The 17,727-nt window shown below is 59.2% G+C and overlaps 1 protein-coding gene across 2 annotated transcripts in view; it reads right to left on the reverse strand.

Annotated features, from left to right (window-relative positions):
• ACSF3 (acyl-CoA synthetase family member 3) overlaps positions 1-14,667 on the reverse strand; it is a 57,415-nt gene extending 42,748 nt beyond the window's left edge. The window contains exons 1-3 of one of the 2 annotated variants that reach the window (XM_068529160.1): positions 14,631-14,667; positions 7,826-8,525; positions 6,461-6,616 (exon numbers count right to left, since the gene is read on the reverse strand). In XM_068529160.1, the coding sequence (XP_068385261.1) occupies positions 6,461-6,616; positions 7,826-8,497 (828 nt within the window). In that variant the 5' untranslated portion in view covers positions 8,498-8,525; positions 14,631-14,667. Of the gene's footprint in view, positions 1-6,460; positions 6,617-7,825; positions 8,526-14,477; positions 14,549-14,630 lie in introns of those variants that run through there. The other variant, XM_068529161.1, reaches the window with a different exon arrangement.
• Positions 14,668-17,727: the final 3,060 nt, after the last annotated feature.

Below are 17,727 nucleotides of genomic sequence, written 5' to 3' on the forward strand. Positions count from 1 at the left end.
AGTGCCTGCGAGAATCCCCGGGGGACAGAGACCTCCTGATAGGCCTTCCCGCCCAGCTGTGGCTGTGACCTTGACCAGGCCCTGCGGCTTTCTTGCTATCTTCTCACACCACTGTGTCAATCTGGACTGAATCCCTCAGGTCCCTTCCAAGCTCTGACATGCAGATTTGCTGGAAATCCTGCGGGGCATCCTGCTTCCCACTGGCTTGTTAAAGAAACTCTGTCCGCCAAGTCCGCGCCGGGGGGCCAGGCCGCTCCCCGAGGTGGAGGGCAGTGCCCTCGCTGCCACCTGGCACCAGGAAGGCATGGGTCCTTGGAGGACACACCGGACACCACTCGGGCATCTCCCGGGAGCGCGGGTATCCCGATCTGGCTGACCAGGAACAGCCTCGAGCCCCCGTTCCTTCTCACCCACGGCGGCAGCATCTACAGGTTAGCGGCTGTGCTTCCACTGGTGCGCAGACCCCGCCGCTACCCAGCCTGGCGAGTCCCGACAGAACCCTCACGGCAGCCCGGTCCTCCTCCCGCTCACCAGGGCTCGCCCGTCACCACAAGCATGAGGACAAGACGGCACAGAACAGCACAGACCGCACCACGTGCCCGGTGAGGCGCAGGGCCTGGGCTCGGAGGAAGCGGGGACAGGCTGGGTGAGGCGGCCGTCACTCTGGGAACCTGCGGTCCCGGCCAGGCCTCTGGCGGCCGCACACGTGGTCCCCACCCAGGCTTCCCACCGGAGGCTGAAGGAAGGACAGAGCTCACACTCAGCCGAATGAAGGGGGAGGAGCGGCCCTAAGGTCATCAACTCAGACACTGGACCCCTGGCACACAGACGACATCTGCCCCAGGGGCTGCGTCCTGAGAACTGTGCAGCCGGGGAGGCCTGGCCGCTCTGAGAATTCACCCACACTGGCAAAGGGAACAGCAGCGCCCCCACCACGCCGCGTCCCCGTTGCTTCAACGTCCATACACTTCAGAAGTTGAAGGTCGGGAGATCCCCTCAAAAGCCTCTCTAGGGCCCGCATTTGACCAGTGAAAACACTCCTGCGGCAGCCAGGCTGCAGAGCCCAGCGCGATGTGAGCAGCTCCCAAGCGGGCTGCACACAGGAGCCCACACTGGATGCAGCAGAGCGAGGGTCCGGGGCCTTTCCACGCACCAGCTCCCAGACCTCACCCTGCAGAGCATCCGGGACTGGAGCCTGGGGCGAGACCCCCAGCAGGACTGCCCTGCCCGGCAAAAGCCAGGACAGGGTTGGAGCACAGCTGCCACGGGCGCCTCCTCAGCTTGAAGTAACGGCCAAGGGTTAAGCCATCACCCGTTTCTGGCAATTCTAACAACCCACGAGAGGGCTCTTAGTCTGTTTTTAAGGTGCTCTGGCCAAAATCTGGCAATGACAGAGGACACTCCATAATGAAAGGCTGGAGACAGGAGAACAGATGTCTGTTTGTCCCATTCCTTGGGCCTGTGTGTGAGGCCCCGCCCTAGTGGCCCCAGGCTGTGGGTCAGATCTGAGCCGCACTTGAGCTTAAGAGCTCTGCTCCCCTCCCCCAACTCCGCCTGCAAACACCTCCACCCACTTCAGCAAGACGCAGATTTCTCAAAGCCCAGAATGAACGACCTCTGCGGCCACAGGTGTGCCAGGCAGCAGGCTTCACATGGGCACCGGAGTCCCGAGCAGGGCACTGGTCTCTACAGAGTGCCCTGGCAGTGGCCCCAGCGGCCTGCACTGCCGAGCCGAAAGCAGCGCCACGTGCCGGGGTCTGCGCCCTCCTGCCTCACCTGCCGGGCCCCACCGTGACTCAGTGCCTTCTCCGAGAGCCACCGTGATCCCGAGAAGTTGCCGGAGCACGTTATCTGCAACAAGGGATCGATCGCGGCCAGGCAGCCTAATCAACAACCAGACTTCATTCCCCGGGGCTGATGGCGGACAGCCCGCCATCAGTCTTCCTGCCGTCCCGAGTCACCGCCACCTCATCACTCAGCCTCGCGGGATGCAGACAGCCCCTCACCCCACTGTTCACAGAAGGACTTGAAGCCGCCAGGAGCTGAGACCGTGTCAACACCAGTGCAGGTTTCTGGGCCCCGCACCGCTTTACACTCATTTCTTTGTTTTTTGTTTTCAATGAATGGTAACACTCTTGTTTTTTTCTTTCTTTTTAAATATATTTACGTATTTGGCTGCGCTGGGTCTTAGTTGCGGCAGACGGGATCTTCGTTGCCCCATGTGGGATCTTTACTTGTGGCATGTGGGATCTAGTTTCCCGACCAGGGATCGAACCCAGGCCCCCTGCATTGGGAGCGAGGAGTCTTAGCTGCTGGACCACCAGGGAAGTCCCTACACGCATTTCTCAAAAACAAGCTTAGACAAGCCCCGATATTTAATAATGCTAAAGGTGGGGGTTTTCCTATCAATAGTATAAGTAGAGTCACAAAACTCTGAAACTCAGGGCTGCGTCTTTTATCAGCCACAGCAAATGTGTTTGACTCTTCAGCCCTGCTGCATGGTTCTGAGAAACCCCAAGTCAGTGCCTAGGATCGGGAAGGTCTGAGCTGACTGTCCCGGCGAGCTGCCCTGCAGCCTCTGGTCTCCAGCCCCCGGGCAGGAGACAGGCAGCATCCCAGGGTCTCGCTCTCAGAGGTGCAGGCTGAGTAGTGACAGCAAGGGGCCACTGGAGTGACGGGAGAGAGCTGGAGGCCAAAGAAAATAAACGGAACCTGGTGGCCTGGGAGCAGGTGGGAATCCCTGAGGTTTGTTTCCCCGTTGAGTGCTTCCTTGTCCAAAATCCGCTCTCGTTTTCACAGTATCTAAGCTACACAGGTACATGTTGAACAGAGCTAATCCCATTAAGCTTTACACCAGCAAGACCTCTCGGGAGGGTGAACACCAAGGCCGACAGGTGGAGCTGCCCACACCCCGAGGATGATATTCCACATGGAACCCCCGGCTCAGGAACACTGACAAGCCCACCCACGTAACCCGCCACCTGCGGCCACGGGCAGTGGCAGATGGAGCGGAGCTGTGAGCACAGGAGGCCCCATCCGCCGTCCTGGTCTTTTTTTTTTTTTTTAATTTAATTTTTGGCCACGTTGGGTCTTCATTGCTGCGCGCGGGCTTTCTCTAGTTGCGGCGAGCAGGGGCTACTCTTCGTTGCGGTGCGTGGGCTTCTCACTGCAGTGGCTTCTCTTGTTGTGGAGCACGGGCTCTAGGTGCACAGCGTTCAGTAGTTGCAGCGCATGGGCTCAGTAGTTGTGGCGCACGGGCTCTAGAGCACAGGCTCAGTAGTTGTGGTGCACGGGCTTAGTTGCTCCACGGCATGTGGGATCTTCCTGGATCAGGGCTCGAACCCGTGGTCCCCTGCATTGGCAGGTGGATTCTTAACCACTGCCCCACCAGGGAAGTCCCCCGTCCTGGTCTTTATACACGTCTACAAACCCAAAGTGTGCAGAGCAGTCTGTCCCTTTAGGGGAACCTTGTGGCGGGTGTTTCAGTGGAATGTTGTCACGTTTACCTGCTTATGCTCTGACTCCTGAGGAGCTGATACAGTAAAGTTTTCAGTAAACAAATAACCACTCCCCTAAGTGACTTTCAGGGACGCTCCCCCCAGAGGCCTGTTCACAAGTCCAGACGATCACGATGACAAAAGCCGAGGGGGAGCCTGTGGAGAGGGTTCAAGGAGCCAGCGTCCCCTCGTGGCCCATGGGGCCCGTGAGTGACGACCGTCCATTCATCCACAACAGCTCTGAGCCACCTGCCCTAGGCCCTGGGGCAGGCCCTAAACAGAAGGAAAACCATGCCCTCGGAGGTGACATTCTAGGGGGAGAGAAATGAGGACCCACAGCAGAGTCTACGTGGCTTGGAGGTGGTAAGTGCTACACTGAACAGTAGCGCAGATTAGGCCAGGACGGGGGCCAAGATGCCCAGAGACTGAGCCTGCAGGCCCAGGGTGGTGGAGGTAGGGTGGGGAGGAGAAGGTGGCGGTGGAAGAGGCCAGCAGGGGCCGGGGCTCCCCTCCTGGACGAGGCAGCCACACTTCCTGCTCTTTCTTTACCTTCCTGGGTCTGTGCTTTGGGGAAGGAAAGGCCTGCTCAGTCTGCAGGCCAGCAGCCTGCCTGCACCCCTGCCTCGCCCACCAGGCACTCACATGGATCAGGAACGAGGAAATCCCGAAGCTGGGACTGTAGCCGGCCGGTCAGCCACTGCGGCTCAGCCTGTCTGGGTCCCTGATCTAAGCTCGGGGTGGGGGCACCTCTCCCTCCTCCTGTCTTTGTGGTGCCCTGCAGGGAGGCCCTCCAAGTGAATGAAGAATTGTGGGGGAGGGCAATTCGCATTCTTTGGAGACCCCAGGGCACTCCTGCATTCCTGCTGCACAAGCCCAGGCAGTCACAAAACCTCCCCGGGGACTAGGGGACGAGCTGGCTGTCCCCACTTGCCCTTATCAGTCACTCCCGATAGCCTCAGGGCCCCCCGTTCTCCCCCTCCCCACTGCCCAGTCAGTTCGGTCAGAGCCCCCTCGGGAAGCCGTGTGTGCCGGGCCGGACCGACCCCTGTGGAGAGTCACTGGGACTTGTGTTAAGAGGCAGACAGCCCTCTGTAGGCCCCGCTGTCTAAATCCTGAGGCCCTGCGGCTGAAAAACAAACAGCAGGATGGGGGCGGAGCTGCGGCAGTGGGCGGAGGAGGGGGCTGGCTGCTGGGCAGGGTCTGAACGGGCTGCCCTGGCCCTCGGGCTGCCACCTCCACTGTTCCGCTCGCAGGTCTGTGCACAGCGCCCACGCCGGGTTTTCAGCTACGTTCTCCTCTAAACCCAACAGCATCACCTGTCAGCACACAGGCTCCCCAGCTTCCCTGATGCTGGTCCGCACGCAGCACCCTTGCAAACAGGAGGAGAAAGGGTCCCTGCTTCTCCCTGCTTTGCGTTGCTGGCATTGGGCTCAGTGCCCACCCTGTGCCGGGCTCATCGCTCCTCCGTTAAAGGACGAGACGGAAGGTCAGGGAGGTGCGGGGCTCGCCCGGGGCCGGCCTGTCTGTAGCACCTCGTCCTCTCACTCTGACCTGGCACCAGCACCGATGTGGATTAAGGCTCCAGGCGTGACGTGAGGACGGGCCGGAGACGATCTAGCTAGAGCTGCCTCTTTCTGGTGGGGACAGAGGAGGCCGACTTCAGTGAACGATGGATTCTGCAGACCAGGGACCCCAGGCCTCAGGGACCCCTCGTGAGGAAATTCACGCCGGAATAAAGTGACTAAACAACAAGCTCTGTGCTGCGGGCCGAGCCTGGGCACTTCTCCAGAGACCTCACTAGGCGGCCCTGCTGCGCAGAGGTCTCCAAGCCACTCCTCTCCTGGGGCTGCAGACCTGCAGGACAGCAGCCCGCACAGGAGCCCCGCCCCCACCAGGAGCCCAGCCCCCACCTGGAGCCCAGCCCCCATCTGAAGTCCAGCACCCACAGGAGCCCAGCCCAGGTGCTTCCTGGGCTCTCCCACTTCGCATTCTCATGCTGTATAGGTTATAGCGTGAGTCAGTGACAGTGTAGGGCCTCGTTCAAGCCCTGTGCTTCCTGGCGGCCCCACGGCGATGTGTCACTTCGGCAGCCTCTCCGTGCAGTCAGCCCATCACCACCTCAGAGCCCTGCCTTCACCTGCCCCGGGCACCTGTCCCCACCAGTACATGGGACACGGAGGCTGGGATGGGACTGCTGCACAGCAGCTCACCACGTGCCGGGGGCAGGGGCAGCGTCTGGCCAGGTCTCTCCCCTCCTTCTGCACTCTGCTCTGCAGGGCCCGCTCTGCCCCGCCTCGTATCCACTCGGCCTCCCTCCCCCGCTGACCCGACGGCAGTGCTGGGAAAGAACCACCTGCTGAAAAGAGGGACCGGTGGGGAGACTGACACGGAGCCCCCAGCTGGGCCATCCACTTGGGACCTTGAAAGCCAGCAGTCAGCTGAATAACAGCCCCAAGACATCCACGTGCTTATCCCTGTGGATGTGCCACCTCACGTGGCAACGGGGACTCTGCAGGTGTAATGAAGTCAAGGGTCTGGAGATGGTGCGGTTGCCCTGGACACTGGGTGGGCCCGACATGGTCACAGGGTCCTTACGTAGAGGGAGATCTGCCCACAGAAGAGGCGGCGGTCACGAGAATACAGAAGCAGAGGTTGGGGTGATGCAGCCACAAGGCAGGGCACACAGGTGCCTCCAGCAGCTGCAAGAGGCAGGAGCAGATTCTGCCCCGCAGCCTCCAGAGAGAATCAGGCCTGCGGCGCCTGGCCCTTAGCCCCGCGAGCCTCATCTTGGACTTGGACTTCCAGAACTGAGAGTATACACTTGGTGCTGTGCGAAGCCCCAGTGGGGACCCTCTGCTCCAGCAGTAACAGGAAACTCGCCGCTGGGACTCTGCACCCCAGAGAAGGGACCTAGCCCGGGGAGGCCCAGAGCCCGCGACGCCGAGAGCCCGGCCCCGACTCACCCGCTGAGCGCTGAACTCGGGCAGCATCACGCAGGTGGCGCCCACCCAGAGCGGACACAGCAGCTTGTTGACCACGCCGTGGACGTGGTGCAGCGGGAGGACGTGGAGGATCACATCGTCCTTCGTCCAGGCCCACTTGCGGACCAGCCCCGTCACCTGCAGGACGACAGCACAGCCTCAGAGCAGGAGGGCGCACACAGCCGGCCTCCCCAGCCGAGACGAGGAGCCCCAAGACTGCCCCGCCCCGCCCCACCCTTGACGGCATGGCGAGGAGATGGTAACGAAACGACCTGGGGTCTGACCGGGGGGCCGTCTGTCCACCACTTACCCTCCTGCTAGAGAACAGGGCCGCAGGCAGTCAGGGGCTTCAGCCAGTTTGAAAGGGCCTTTGATTTGGGGTCAAAGGCCTCTGCAGACTCTGGGCAGCTCTCCCCTCAGGCGGCTCCGACAGGCCCTGGGACTCTGGCCTCACCAGAGTCCAGGCTTGAATCCGGCTGTCTGTCTGAGCCGTGCCGATTCTGGCACCACCCTCGCCCCGGCTTAGCCAAAAAATCCCCAATCACTGCCGAGCCTGTCCTGGTGCGTGCCGCGGTGACGGCCATGTGCGAACACAAGTGAGATGCCCACCCCGCAGAGATACGGGTCCAGAGATGGCCTCTCCAGACAAAAAGCACGTCTCCTCCTCGGAGACAGACACAACGTATAATCACGCCTTGCCTGCAGCCGGCCCGACTCAGTTCATGCTGATTTATGGACTGAATTAGCCTGAGTCGATGGCGTTGACCTCTGACCTCCCTCTTTGTGGGTCTGAACTTCTCTCTTATTTTCCCACTCCTGCTGTGTAAGAGTCTTCACTGTACGTGCAAATGCTTTTTGGAAGCAAGAAGAGTATAAACTGCAGATAAATACAGCGGCTGGGGAGTTTCACAAAAATGGTAACTGAGGCCACAGAACACAAAGTAACACCTAAGATGTGGCACACGTGAGTTCCTGCTTTCTTGTTTCCCAAATAAGCCGCAATTCTAGGTGCGGATGGCACATTCTGGATACTCGCTTTGTGGCTGGTTTCTTTTGAAACCTCAGCGTCACATGCAGTGGCCCGTTCTACGCTCCACACGCCACGGCCCTGGAGGAGCCCGAGGGGGCCTGTAAACCCCCCGGCACCTGGGCACTGCACCCCCCTACACGGCCAGTGGGGCTGCTGGTCACACGGCCCCGGGGTGGGATGGTGAGAGCTGTGACTGGCCCTACAGAGTGAACAGAAGGCCACCTGGGAAGGCACTTACACCTGCCGTGACTGCTGCTGGGACTGGCCTGCTGGGACACAGCATACACCTCCCGACTGGCGGCCCCAAGAGCACTCACCACGGCCCTGATGTTGTGATGGGTGCTCAGGACGCCCTTGGGTCTCCCCGTGGTCCCGCTGGTGTAGATGATCATGGCGCCCCGGTCTCTCCAGTCCCACTCTGGCACCCGGCCTTCCCCGGGGTCCTCGGCTGCCCCGTGGTAGACTGCGGGCGGGAGAGGCAGGAGCGGGACCCCCAGCTTCTGGACCACCGGGCTCAGGAGCTCCACGTGCTCCGGGCCGGCGAGGACCACGGAGCTGCGCGAGTCCTGGATGAAATACTCCAGCTGGGCCCGGGGGTGCTTCCTGCAGAGGGGGACGGTGATGCCGCCGCTCATCCACGTGGCCCACTGCGCCACCACGAAGGAGACGTCGTTTCCGCACAGGAGGGAGACCCTCTCCTCCCGGAGGTCCCCGTCGGCACGCCCGCGGAGCCGGCAGATCTCCCGGGACAGGCAGAGGCTGCGTGAGTAGAGGTCCTTGTACGTGTGGCTGCCGTGCTGGTCGACGAGGGCGAGCCTGTCCCCGAAGCCCAGGGCGCGGTGGAAGCCCAGGGCGCTGCTGTCGGAGCGCGCGGCCGGGGCCGTGTGCAGGGCGCCGCGTCGTCTGCACCTCCGCGGGGCTGGCCACCAACACGGCCCGGGCCAGGCCCAGGCCAGGCGCCGGAGGGACACCCCCACGCAGGGCAGCATCGCAGCAGCAGACGCCAGCTGCCGGTACCTGGCAGGAAGAGAGGGCACCGTGGTCACTGCCCTGTCCTGCCGGACCCCCACGGCGGCCAGGAGAGGCGGCCTCACTTCCAGTCGTGGGGGGACATCCCAAGACCAGAAACGCTAACGATCTCACAACACATACCTCTGGAACTTAAAATGACCAAAGTTTCAGCTTTTTATTCAATCTCATTGTTTTAAAGGTTTTAAAAACATGCAAGATTCTAAAACAATGAACTAAACCCGGTGAAGCCAAGGAGAAACAAACAGAACTCAATGCACTTCAGGTAAATTCTGAACAATGGTTTTCAAAAACCTGAACCCGGAGAAATACTAGCCGAGAAAAGTAAGTAACGAGGGCCCTTGAACAGCGCAGTTTGCACGACGCGGGTCCACTTACGCGTGGATTGTTTTCACTAATCTGCACTGCGGCACTTACACGAGTGTGAATACGGAGGGCGGGGACGTGCAGGAAGGGCCGGCTGTGAAGTTACTGGGATTTTCTGCTGTGGGGTCGCCCCTAACGCCCACCCGACCCCTGCCTGGTTCAAGGGTCGACTGTGTTCCCTCCCCGCCAGCAGCGGGGCCCGGAGATTCCAGCGAGCAGAGCACAGACACTGGGCTCGCTTCTGCTCTGGAACACGTGCCAAGCCATGGACTCCTAGGAACTTGTCTAAAATAGAGCAGAGACTCAAATAGGGCAGGTTCACACGTCTGCAAAACGTCACTCTGTTTTTTAAGCTAAAACATAACTCTTCCCTCTCTTCCCCACAGCCTAACTACTAAACAATGACCAAAACAGTCCGCCAGAAGGAGAGCTGCCCAGGAAGGCCGTGACCCACGACACGCACCTGGAATTCTCCAGCGTGCTCAAGAGGAGGAGGCCTGGGAAAGGGTGGCCGGGCGCACCCTCTCCACGCTGCCGCCCCTCCACTCGAGAGGTCAGGAGCTCTCCTGCCCCCCAGGACCACGGAAGATGGTTCCTTCCCAGCGCCAGGGCGGCCAGCAAGGTCCACAGACCACCACCTGCCCTGGCTCGGCGTCCCCACTGCCGTGCCCTCCCCGCCGTAGCCTCTGCCGCCTCTGCTCCGCCTGGGCGCTCTCAGCCAGAGCAGCGGCCCTGACGGGGAGCTGATGGATGGACCAGCTCTCCCGGTCGTTTCTGAAGGATTTTTAATGAGTATTATTTGATAACACACTTAATATATTACGGTGTGTTTTCACGTTCGACCACCCTGTTCAATAAGCAAGGCAAGCACTGTTAACCCTATCTCACCCACGAGAAAATTCTAAGTCCCCCCGCTCCTAAATCACAGCCAGGAGCCCAGCCGGAGCCTTCCCACCCCCAGCCATCGTTCCTCACCAGAGTCACCACGCCAGAGGCCCACGGCCGCCCTGGCCCACGACAGCACAAGGAAATGGCCTGATGCTGGCTCTGCCGTGGCGGGGGGGCGTCTCTCCCTGTTACTGGGGAGGGGGCCGGGGGGGTGGGCGGACGTCACAGGGACCCTAGAGGGCACTTCTGAGTGTCAGAGGCTGATGAGGACGCCTCCAAGGGGCTGTCCAACAACATCATAAAAGGAAACTTGTAACTCTCGTTCCCGTTGCAACGGGCCCAGCCAAGCGGGGCAGGTGGGGGCTGGGGGGCGGGCAGCCCCGCACCTGCGGCCGGGAGGCTGCTTCTCCGGGCTCGGCGCATCCTCTCCCTCACAAGCCTCACTCTTCCCTCTCCTTCGTTAACTCGCTACAGGGGAAAACGAATGTGCTATGTTTGTTACATGTACCAAACAGTTTTGGTCTCTGTTGTTAATTTAAAAAGCAGACTACACACAACACTTTATAATTACCTCACAAAACAAACAGCCCACAGCAGTAAAGGTCGGGACTGAGCTCTCCCCTGTCCTGAGATCCTCCGCGTGCTGGCTGCCCCCGGTGGCAAGGGCTCTGACACAAGGTCACCCAGCCTCCCGGCCCAGCAGGCGGAAACCCGGCACCGGGGAGATGCCCGCCTGCCCGGCCCTCCTGCCTGCAGGGGCCTCGGCGGCCCCGTCTCCTCCCCAGCGGCTGCTCTGAGGTCCTGTGGAAACGCTCCCGAAAGCTCCAGGCCTCCACCACCGGCAGGCTCTCCAGGACACGTGGCCCACACCCCTTCCAGATGAAGGAGGCCAGAGTGTCTTGTGACGTCCTGGGCTCCGCCCTCTACGCAAGGTTCAGAGGCGGGCTCGCAGTTGGTTTCACACCTCTGGATTTCTGTTACTATAAAGAAACCTGACAAATTGTAAGAAAACGGCTGGGCTTGACCAGAGAAAATAAGAAATGTGATAAGCATGTGAGATGTGCCAGTTTCAGAAAGAAAATGAGCTAGTGAAAAGCAAACCAGGGCGCTTTAAGCGCTTCCTCTTCTCACTTCTAGCAAATTCATCTCTATTTGCTTTACAGGCAGGAGAAACTAAAACAAAGACAATCTATAAACAGAAAACCTACCGCACAACGTTTCTGGGGTACGGCCCGAGGCCTGACTCTCGTTGGTGACCACGCAAGAGGGATGTTCGGGGGTGCCCGCTGAAGTGACAGCATTTTCGGAGGACAGACAGACGGCCAGCCAGGAGTGGCTGCTGCTCCCACCCCTCTGCCTGGCAGGCCTCACAGGGCTTCACAGGCAACGTCACAGCTGCTGCCAGCGAGACCCACCGGCTCAGCCTTCCTCTGTCCAGACACCCCATGAGGGGCCTAGGAAGGGCAAGCTTTCTGCCTGCTCCCCCTGGGGCCCCAGGGACTGTACCACACTGACGGGGGCCAGTCAGCGAGAAGCTGGGGTCTGAGAACTTGAAATGGAAAACTGGAAGACAGGCTGACCCCCACTTTCCCTCCCTCCCTCCCTGGCCGGGGGCTGGAGGGCTAGCTCACTTCTGACTCCATAGCAGCGAATCCACAGTGGGCTGGGGACGGATGCGGGGGGCAGGCAGGCAGAGCAGCACCTCCAAGGAAAACAGAGAGGTGAAGCCACCTGCCCAAAGCCACAGAGTAACTGGAGAAGCAGCATCCAGACCCAGGCCCGGCTGGCTGCAGCACACCGACCCACTCTGAGACACCACAGGTGGTGAGGAAGGCCCTGGGCAGTGAAGGCCAAGTCCGTGCTGGGAGCTGCCCCAAGAGACATCACACATTAACTGGCCGGCACCCCCAGCCTAGTGACGGCTCAGCCATCCAAGAGGACACTCAGCAGTCCCTTCTAGATGCGACATGAAAACAGGAAATGCAAGCCCTCTGTTCCCACGGTTTTGTTTTTTAAATGTATCCTAAGGAAATAATCAGCGATGTACATAAAGGTTCACTATGGGGTGTTCACTGCAGGGTTATTTCTCATATTGAAAAACTGGGGCTAAGCCGGGTGGTCCGGAAGGTCTGAGGAGGCCAGGGCACACACACACGTGTGGGTCTGGGCCACGGCCCGACTGCACAAAAGCCCCTGCAGCGCTGCTCAGGGGAGGGACGTCCCAGCCAGAGACAGGAAGGTGAACCTCCAGGTGGACACAAGGCGGCAGGGCCGCAGGTGGCTTTTGTTTTCTTCTTAGCGCTTCTCAATTTTCTCCAGATTTTCTGCAATAAGCACGTATGACTTTTGTAATCAGATTTTAAAAGTCTAATAAATGACATTTATATTTTCAAATGGAGATATTTCAACCTCAGCATTAACATTTTCTTTGGTACAAAAAAAAGGAAAAAAAAGAGGAAAAAAAAAGAGGAAAATATTAAAATTATTTGTTCTGGATGGTGATCTACAGGGTGTCTGTAATTTTCTATAGCTCTTCAAATTCTCAAAATGACAGAGGCAAATAAAAATGAGATAACAGCCTTCTTCTCTCAATTAAACCTAGTGGTTCACAGAAGGCTCATGGGGACAATGAAGAGGTCCTCACAGAAGCAGCTGGAACGCCCGCTGTGCTGGCACTCAGAGCACCGCAGGGCTGGTGTCCGGCAGCAGTGACCTGGCCCCAGTGTCCCAGTGCTGGGAGGTGGCAAGACCGCCTGGCTCCGCGTGGGGACGGGTGTCCCGAGGCAGGGTGGGGCAGGTGGCTGGAGCTCGGGGGACGGGGAGCCTGCCAGGTGACCTGCAGGGAAGGAGGCTCAGGGACACGTAGCTGTGCTCACACGGGGGTGTCTGTGGAACAGACGCTGAGTAGGGGCCCTGCCTGCTCACCACGGAGCCTCACAACCAAAATGACTTTCAATTGGGTAAATACTGCCAGAGTGACCTCCAGAGAAGCTGCACTAATTTTTTCTCCCACCAAACATGTGGGAACTTGGGGCCACCCCTTCAAAACAGCTTTTATGTGCTCCTGAAACCACTCATCATCAAGCCATTCAATACAGAGCTAAAATCTCCAAGGTCAAGGGGAGCAAGGCCCTGCCTTGAACAAGCAGAAAGAATCAGGTCAGGTCAGATGACTGTGTCCTGAGCAGGTCCAGGTGCAGAAAGACCAGCAGCTACCTCAGGAAAAGAGGCCACGCCTTCCAACCACCGGCCCCCTCGGTCACGGGGCCCGCCACCACTGCCGGTGGCACAGCCTGGAGTGATGTTGCCACCCAATAAATGCAATTTGGCCACGGATTTTTCTCTGTCTCGATTAACCAACGTCACGAGGCCAGCATCACCGTGCAGCAATGTGAAAAAATCCCAGCCAAGAGCACGGAAACCCGAATTCTGGTGAACCAGATGCCTTCTCCCGGGAAGGCCACGCCACGCTCAGCTCCCTCCAGGAGGCCAGAGCCCAGGCAGAGACCCAGCAGCGGCCACTCGGTGCTCTGACCATCAGGTTCCCGGGTCAGACCACTGAGGTGCACGGCCCTCTCAGGACACACACCCAACACCAGGAAGATGACATCTGTCACGTCCTAACCAGTGTGCTGGTTGAGAGCACAGATTCTAGAGTCAAAACAGACCCAGACTGGAACATTCACTGGTTTTTCCGAGTTTTCCTCAGCCGTCTAAGCCTTCGGTTCCTGTGAGAACCGCCCAGCACACATAGTGGGAAGCAAACGGCCCAGCCATCCTCAGCACCGTGCTCACCACGGAGCCATGTGACAAAAATTACTCGATAAGAATGATACTTGCATTCAAATGAAGGCGGCTGGTTTCGAAATGAATAACATGGCACCTGATGGATGAGCGCCACCTGCCCCCAACCCTGCCCGCTGTCTGCAGACTTGGTGAAGGTGCGCGGTGGGAGAGGGGACCACACTCTCCCTCTGGTGCCGGACACTTGTTTCAGCATACTGCCTGCGGTTTGGGGGGCTGTTTTCAAAGTTACGTTTTAAACTAACAGACATTCACACTGCATTCAAATCAAAAAACCAAAAGGGAAAAACAAACGCTTAAACCCATATCCATATTAGGACGTAAAATACTATTTTAAAGATGCCATCTGGAGGGATGAAGCTTACAATCTCGGGCCGTGGCTTAATCCACAGATGCCGTCTGCCTTGAAGAGTGGGTCTGGGACATGGGGTGGGGGCACAGTAGGGACTGAGGAAAGCTCGCTAGACTCGCTGGGCTTTCACGTTTCACATCAGAACCTCCGGGGGCCCCCTGAAGCCTGCTGGGGATGTCTGTGCTCCTGGGCCCAGCACCGGTTCCCCCTACCCCCAACTGTCCCTGCCTAGGTCTCCAGACAAACATGCCCCTCCTCTGGATGGAAGCCTACAAACTCCCCAAACACGGGATTCCTGTTCCCACCTCTAATTGTCATCCTTCCCCCTTTTGGCAAACTCCTAATCATCCTTCAAAGCCCGGCCGAGTATCACCTCCTCTTTAGTGCACAAAGCAAAGAAAGAAAGTGGGGGGGGAGGGGGTGGTGCTTCAAGGAGGATTCCTGCGGCCCAATGAGGCCGGAAATGGATTTGTTTCCGACACGACAGATCAAGTTCCCTCCAACTATGGCTGAACGTGGACTTGACTCACCCCCACACCCCGGGGGCCTGGACGTCGCCGCCAGCGCCGCGGAAGGGCAGGCAGGGTCCCCACGTGACGCAGCCCCTGCGAGGGAGGGGGCGGGGCGGGGCGGGACGCGGGGTTGGGGAGCGGGGGGATGAGGGGTGAGGGGGCGGGCTCTACCTCCGCAGGCCGGGCTCGCGCTCCTCCTCCTTGCCGGGTCGGAACCGGAACCGGAACCGTGGCTGCGCGCGCACCCCGCGTCCGGCGCCCAAGCGCGTCCCCCGGCGCGGCACCGCGCCGCGGGTTCCGGGCGCGAACGTTCCCCACGACCGGTTGTCGCGGCCCCGGGGCACGGGCGGCTGCGTGTTAACCGCTCCCATCCCGAAGCGGATTGGGAACCGGGCGCCTCAGGTGTTCTAACTCCCTGTTGGGCGGAGCCGGGCACAAGTCCACTCGGCCGAAACGTGAGGTTTCTCTGAAGTAACACATCAACCACGGACACACGGTTCGAGCCAGCGCGTTTCCCGCCCGCCTCCCGGGGCGCCGCGGGCCGGGCCGAACCCGGGCTGGGCCGCCGCCCCGCCCCCCCCCCGCCCCGGTGTCGGCCGTGAACCTCCTGGGGGCTGAGGACGCGGAGCCCGAGGGAAGAGGGGCCGGGAATCTCCCAGGAGCAGCAAAACGACTGAGATGGAAAAAAGATGGGAAGATCCCTGGGCCCTCCGTTCGGTCCAGTAAGAAAAGCATAATAGTTTCAGGAAGGGACAGCAGACAAGACAGAGGGAGGGAAATCATCGAAGAAATTCAAGAAAATCAGCAGAACTTCCCTGTTGGAGTGAGTGGCAGGGGCCCACAGCACTTGGCAAACAGCGGGGTTGCTCCCGAGCGTGTGGGTGGGGACGATCCTAATCGCCCACCTGACCAGACATCCACCCGAACGTGGGCTCTTCTCTGCTATGGTCTGAATGTGTGTCCTCCAAAACTTCGTTGTTGAAGCCCTGACTCCGCCAATGTGATGGTGTTAGAAGGGGGGCCTTCCGGAGGTGATGAGGTAGTAAGGGCAGAGATTCCATGAATGGGATTAGTGTTCTTAGAAAAGAGACCCCACAAGGCTAACCCCCTCCCCAGGTGAGGACACAGCGAGAAGACGCGGTCCATGAACCAGAACGGGGGCCCTCACCAGACACCGACTCTGTTGATCTTGGATTCCCAGCCTCCAGAACTGTGAGAACTCAAGCCCCCCGGTCTGTGGCATCCGTTACAGCAGCCCGGACGGACTTCGGCTCACCCCTGAGGTGCAGCCCGGACGGACTTCGGCTCACCCCTGAGGTCCGTCAGCGCTCCCATCCCATCCATCACTCCTGGGCTCAGTCGTACAGACTCCCCTCCTTGCTTCCTGCCTTACCTCACATCCAGTCCTGCTGGTTTCTCCTTCAGCATCTTTCAGAAACCAGCCACTTCCCACCATCACCACTGCAACCAGGGGGCGCTGGGGAGGGTGCTGGGAAACCCTGGTCTCACACCCTGATTACTAAAATAGCCTCCTCCTGGCTTCCCTGCTTGCACCTCCCTGCCCCATCAGTCTGTCCCCAGCACAGCAGCTGGGTGGCCCAGTGACCACTCTTGTCACATCCTAGCATCCTGGACTCTGGGGTCCCCCACCTGGCAGACGGGAGCAGTCATCCTGAGGAAGATGAAACTGGGGGAATAACTGGTGTGTTTGCTCTATTGAGAGGAGATTTGAACCACTGAGGGAGAGTTTGGGGCTAGAAGAAGGATAAATACCTAGAAAACTGATCAAGAGGAAAATAGGCGAGGGACTTTCCTGGTGGTCCAGTGCGTAAGACTCTGCGCTCCCAACGCAGGGGGCCCGGGTTCCATCCTTGGTTGGGGAACTAGATCCCGCATGCCCCAACTAAGAGTTTGTATGCCGCGACTAAAGATCCCACATGCTGCAACTAAGACCCTGTGCGGCCTAAATAAATACATAAAATTTTTTAAAAAATTTTATGTATTTATTTATTTATTTTTGGCTGTGTTGGGTCTTCATTTCTGTGCGAGGGCTTTCTCTAGTTGTGGCAAGTGGGGGCCACTCTTGATCGCGGTGCGCGGGCCTCTCACTGTCGCGGCCTCTCTTGTTGCGGAGCACAGGCTCCAGACGCGCAGGCTCAGTAGTTGTGGCTCACGGGCCTAGTTGCTCCGCGGCATGTGGGATCTTCCCAGACCAGGGCTCCAACCCGTGTCCCCTGCATTAGCAGGCAGATTCTCAACCACTGTGCCACCAGGGAAGCCCAATACATAAATATTTTTAAAAAGAGAGAAAAATAGACAATAATTAAATACTGGGAAAACAGCAGCAAAGTATCGCGTGGTTCTAGGAGGCTTGGCTCGGACAAGCATTTACAGAATTGCAATAATGTAAACACTTATAGTGCAGACATTGACGTTGGTCTAACGAATTTAGGCAGTCTCCCTCTCCCTCCCTCTCTCTCCTTCCCTCTCCCTCTCTCCCTCTCCCCCTCCCTCTCCCTCCCTCTCCCTCTCTCCCTCCCTCCCTCTCTCCCCCCTCCCTCCCACTCCCTCTCTCTCTCCTTCTCTCCCTCTCTCCCTTTCCCCCGCTCTCCCTCTCCCTCTCCCCCGCTCTCCCTCTCCCCCTCTTTCTCTCTCCCCCTCCCCCACCCCTTCCTCCCTCCCCCTCTCCCTCCCTCTCTCCCCCTCTCTCCCTCTCTCTCCCCTCTCACTCTCCCCTGCTCTCCCTCTCTTTCTCTCCCTCTCTCCCCCTCTCCCCACCCTCTCTCCCTCCCTCTCTCTCCCTCTCCCCCCCCTCCCTCCCTCTCTTTCCCTCTCTCTCCCTCTCTCCCCCTTTCTCCCTCTCTCCCTCTCTGGGGCAGGGATGGGGGCACAGGACAGGTGTGGGGTGGAGAGAGACACTGAGGCCGGGTGTCCATCACAGGAGCAAAGAGCGCCGGGGTGGACACGTGGAGGTAAATATGAAAGGAATTGAAAGCCGTGTCTCTGGTGATTGGGAAGGGAAGGGGGGGTTCCTTAAACTGTGTGGCTGGATAACTGTGTGTACCTGTGATAAAGATAAAAGTTAAACTAGACTATAAAGTAAGTTTTAAAGGGGGAGGGGACAGGAAACACCTCGAGGATGTCCACGTGGACGTGGCTCCTCTCCACCTGCAGGCAGCCCCTGCCCATCACTGAGTCTCCAAGGCGGCTCTCTCGCCTCTGGTCCCAGACACTCCAAGGATTCCCAGGGGTTTGCTTTCCACCAGGC

This window comes from Eschrichtius robustus, chromosome 19 (genome assembly GCF_028021215.1).
Source record: "Eschrichtius robustus isolate mEscRob2 chromosome 19, mEscRob2.pri, whole genome shotgun sequence".
NCBI lineage: Eukaryota > Metazoa > Chordata > Mammalia > Artiodactyla > Eschrichtiidae > Eschrichtius > Eschrichtius robustus.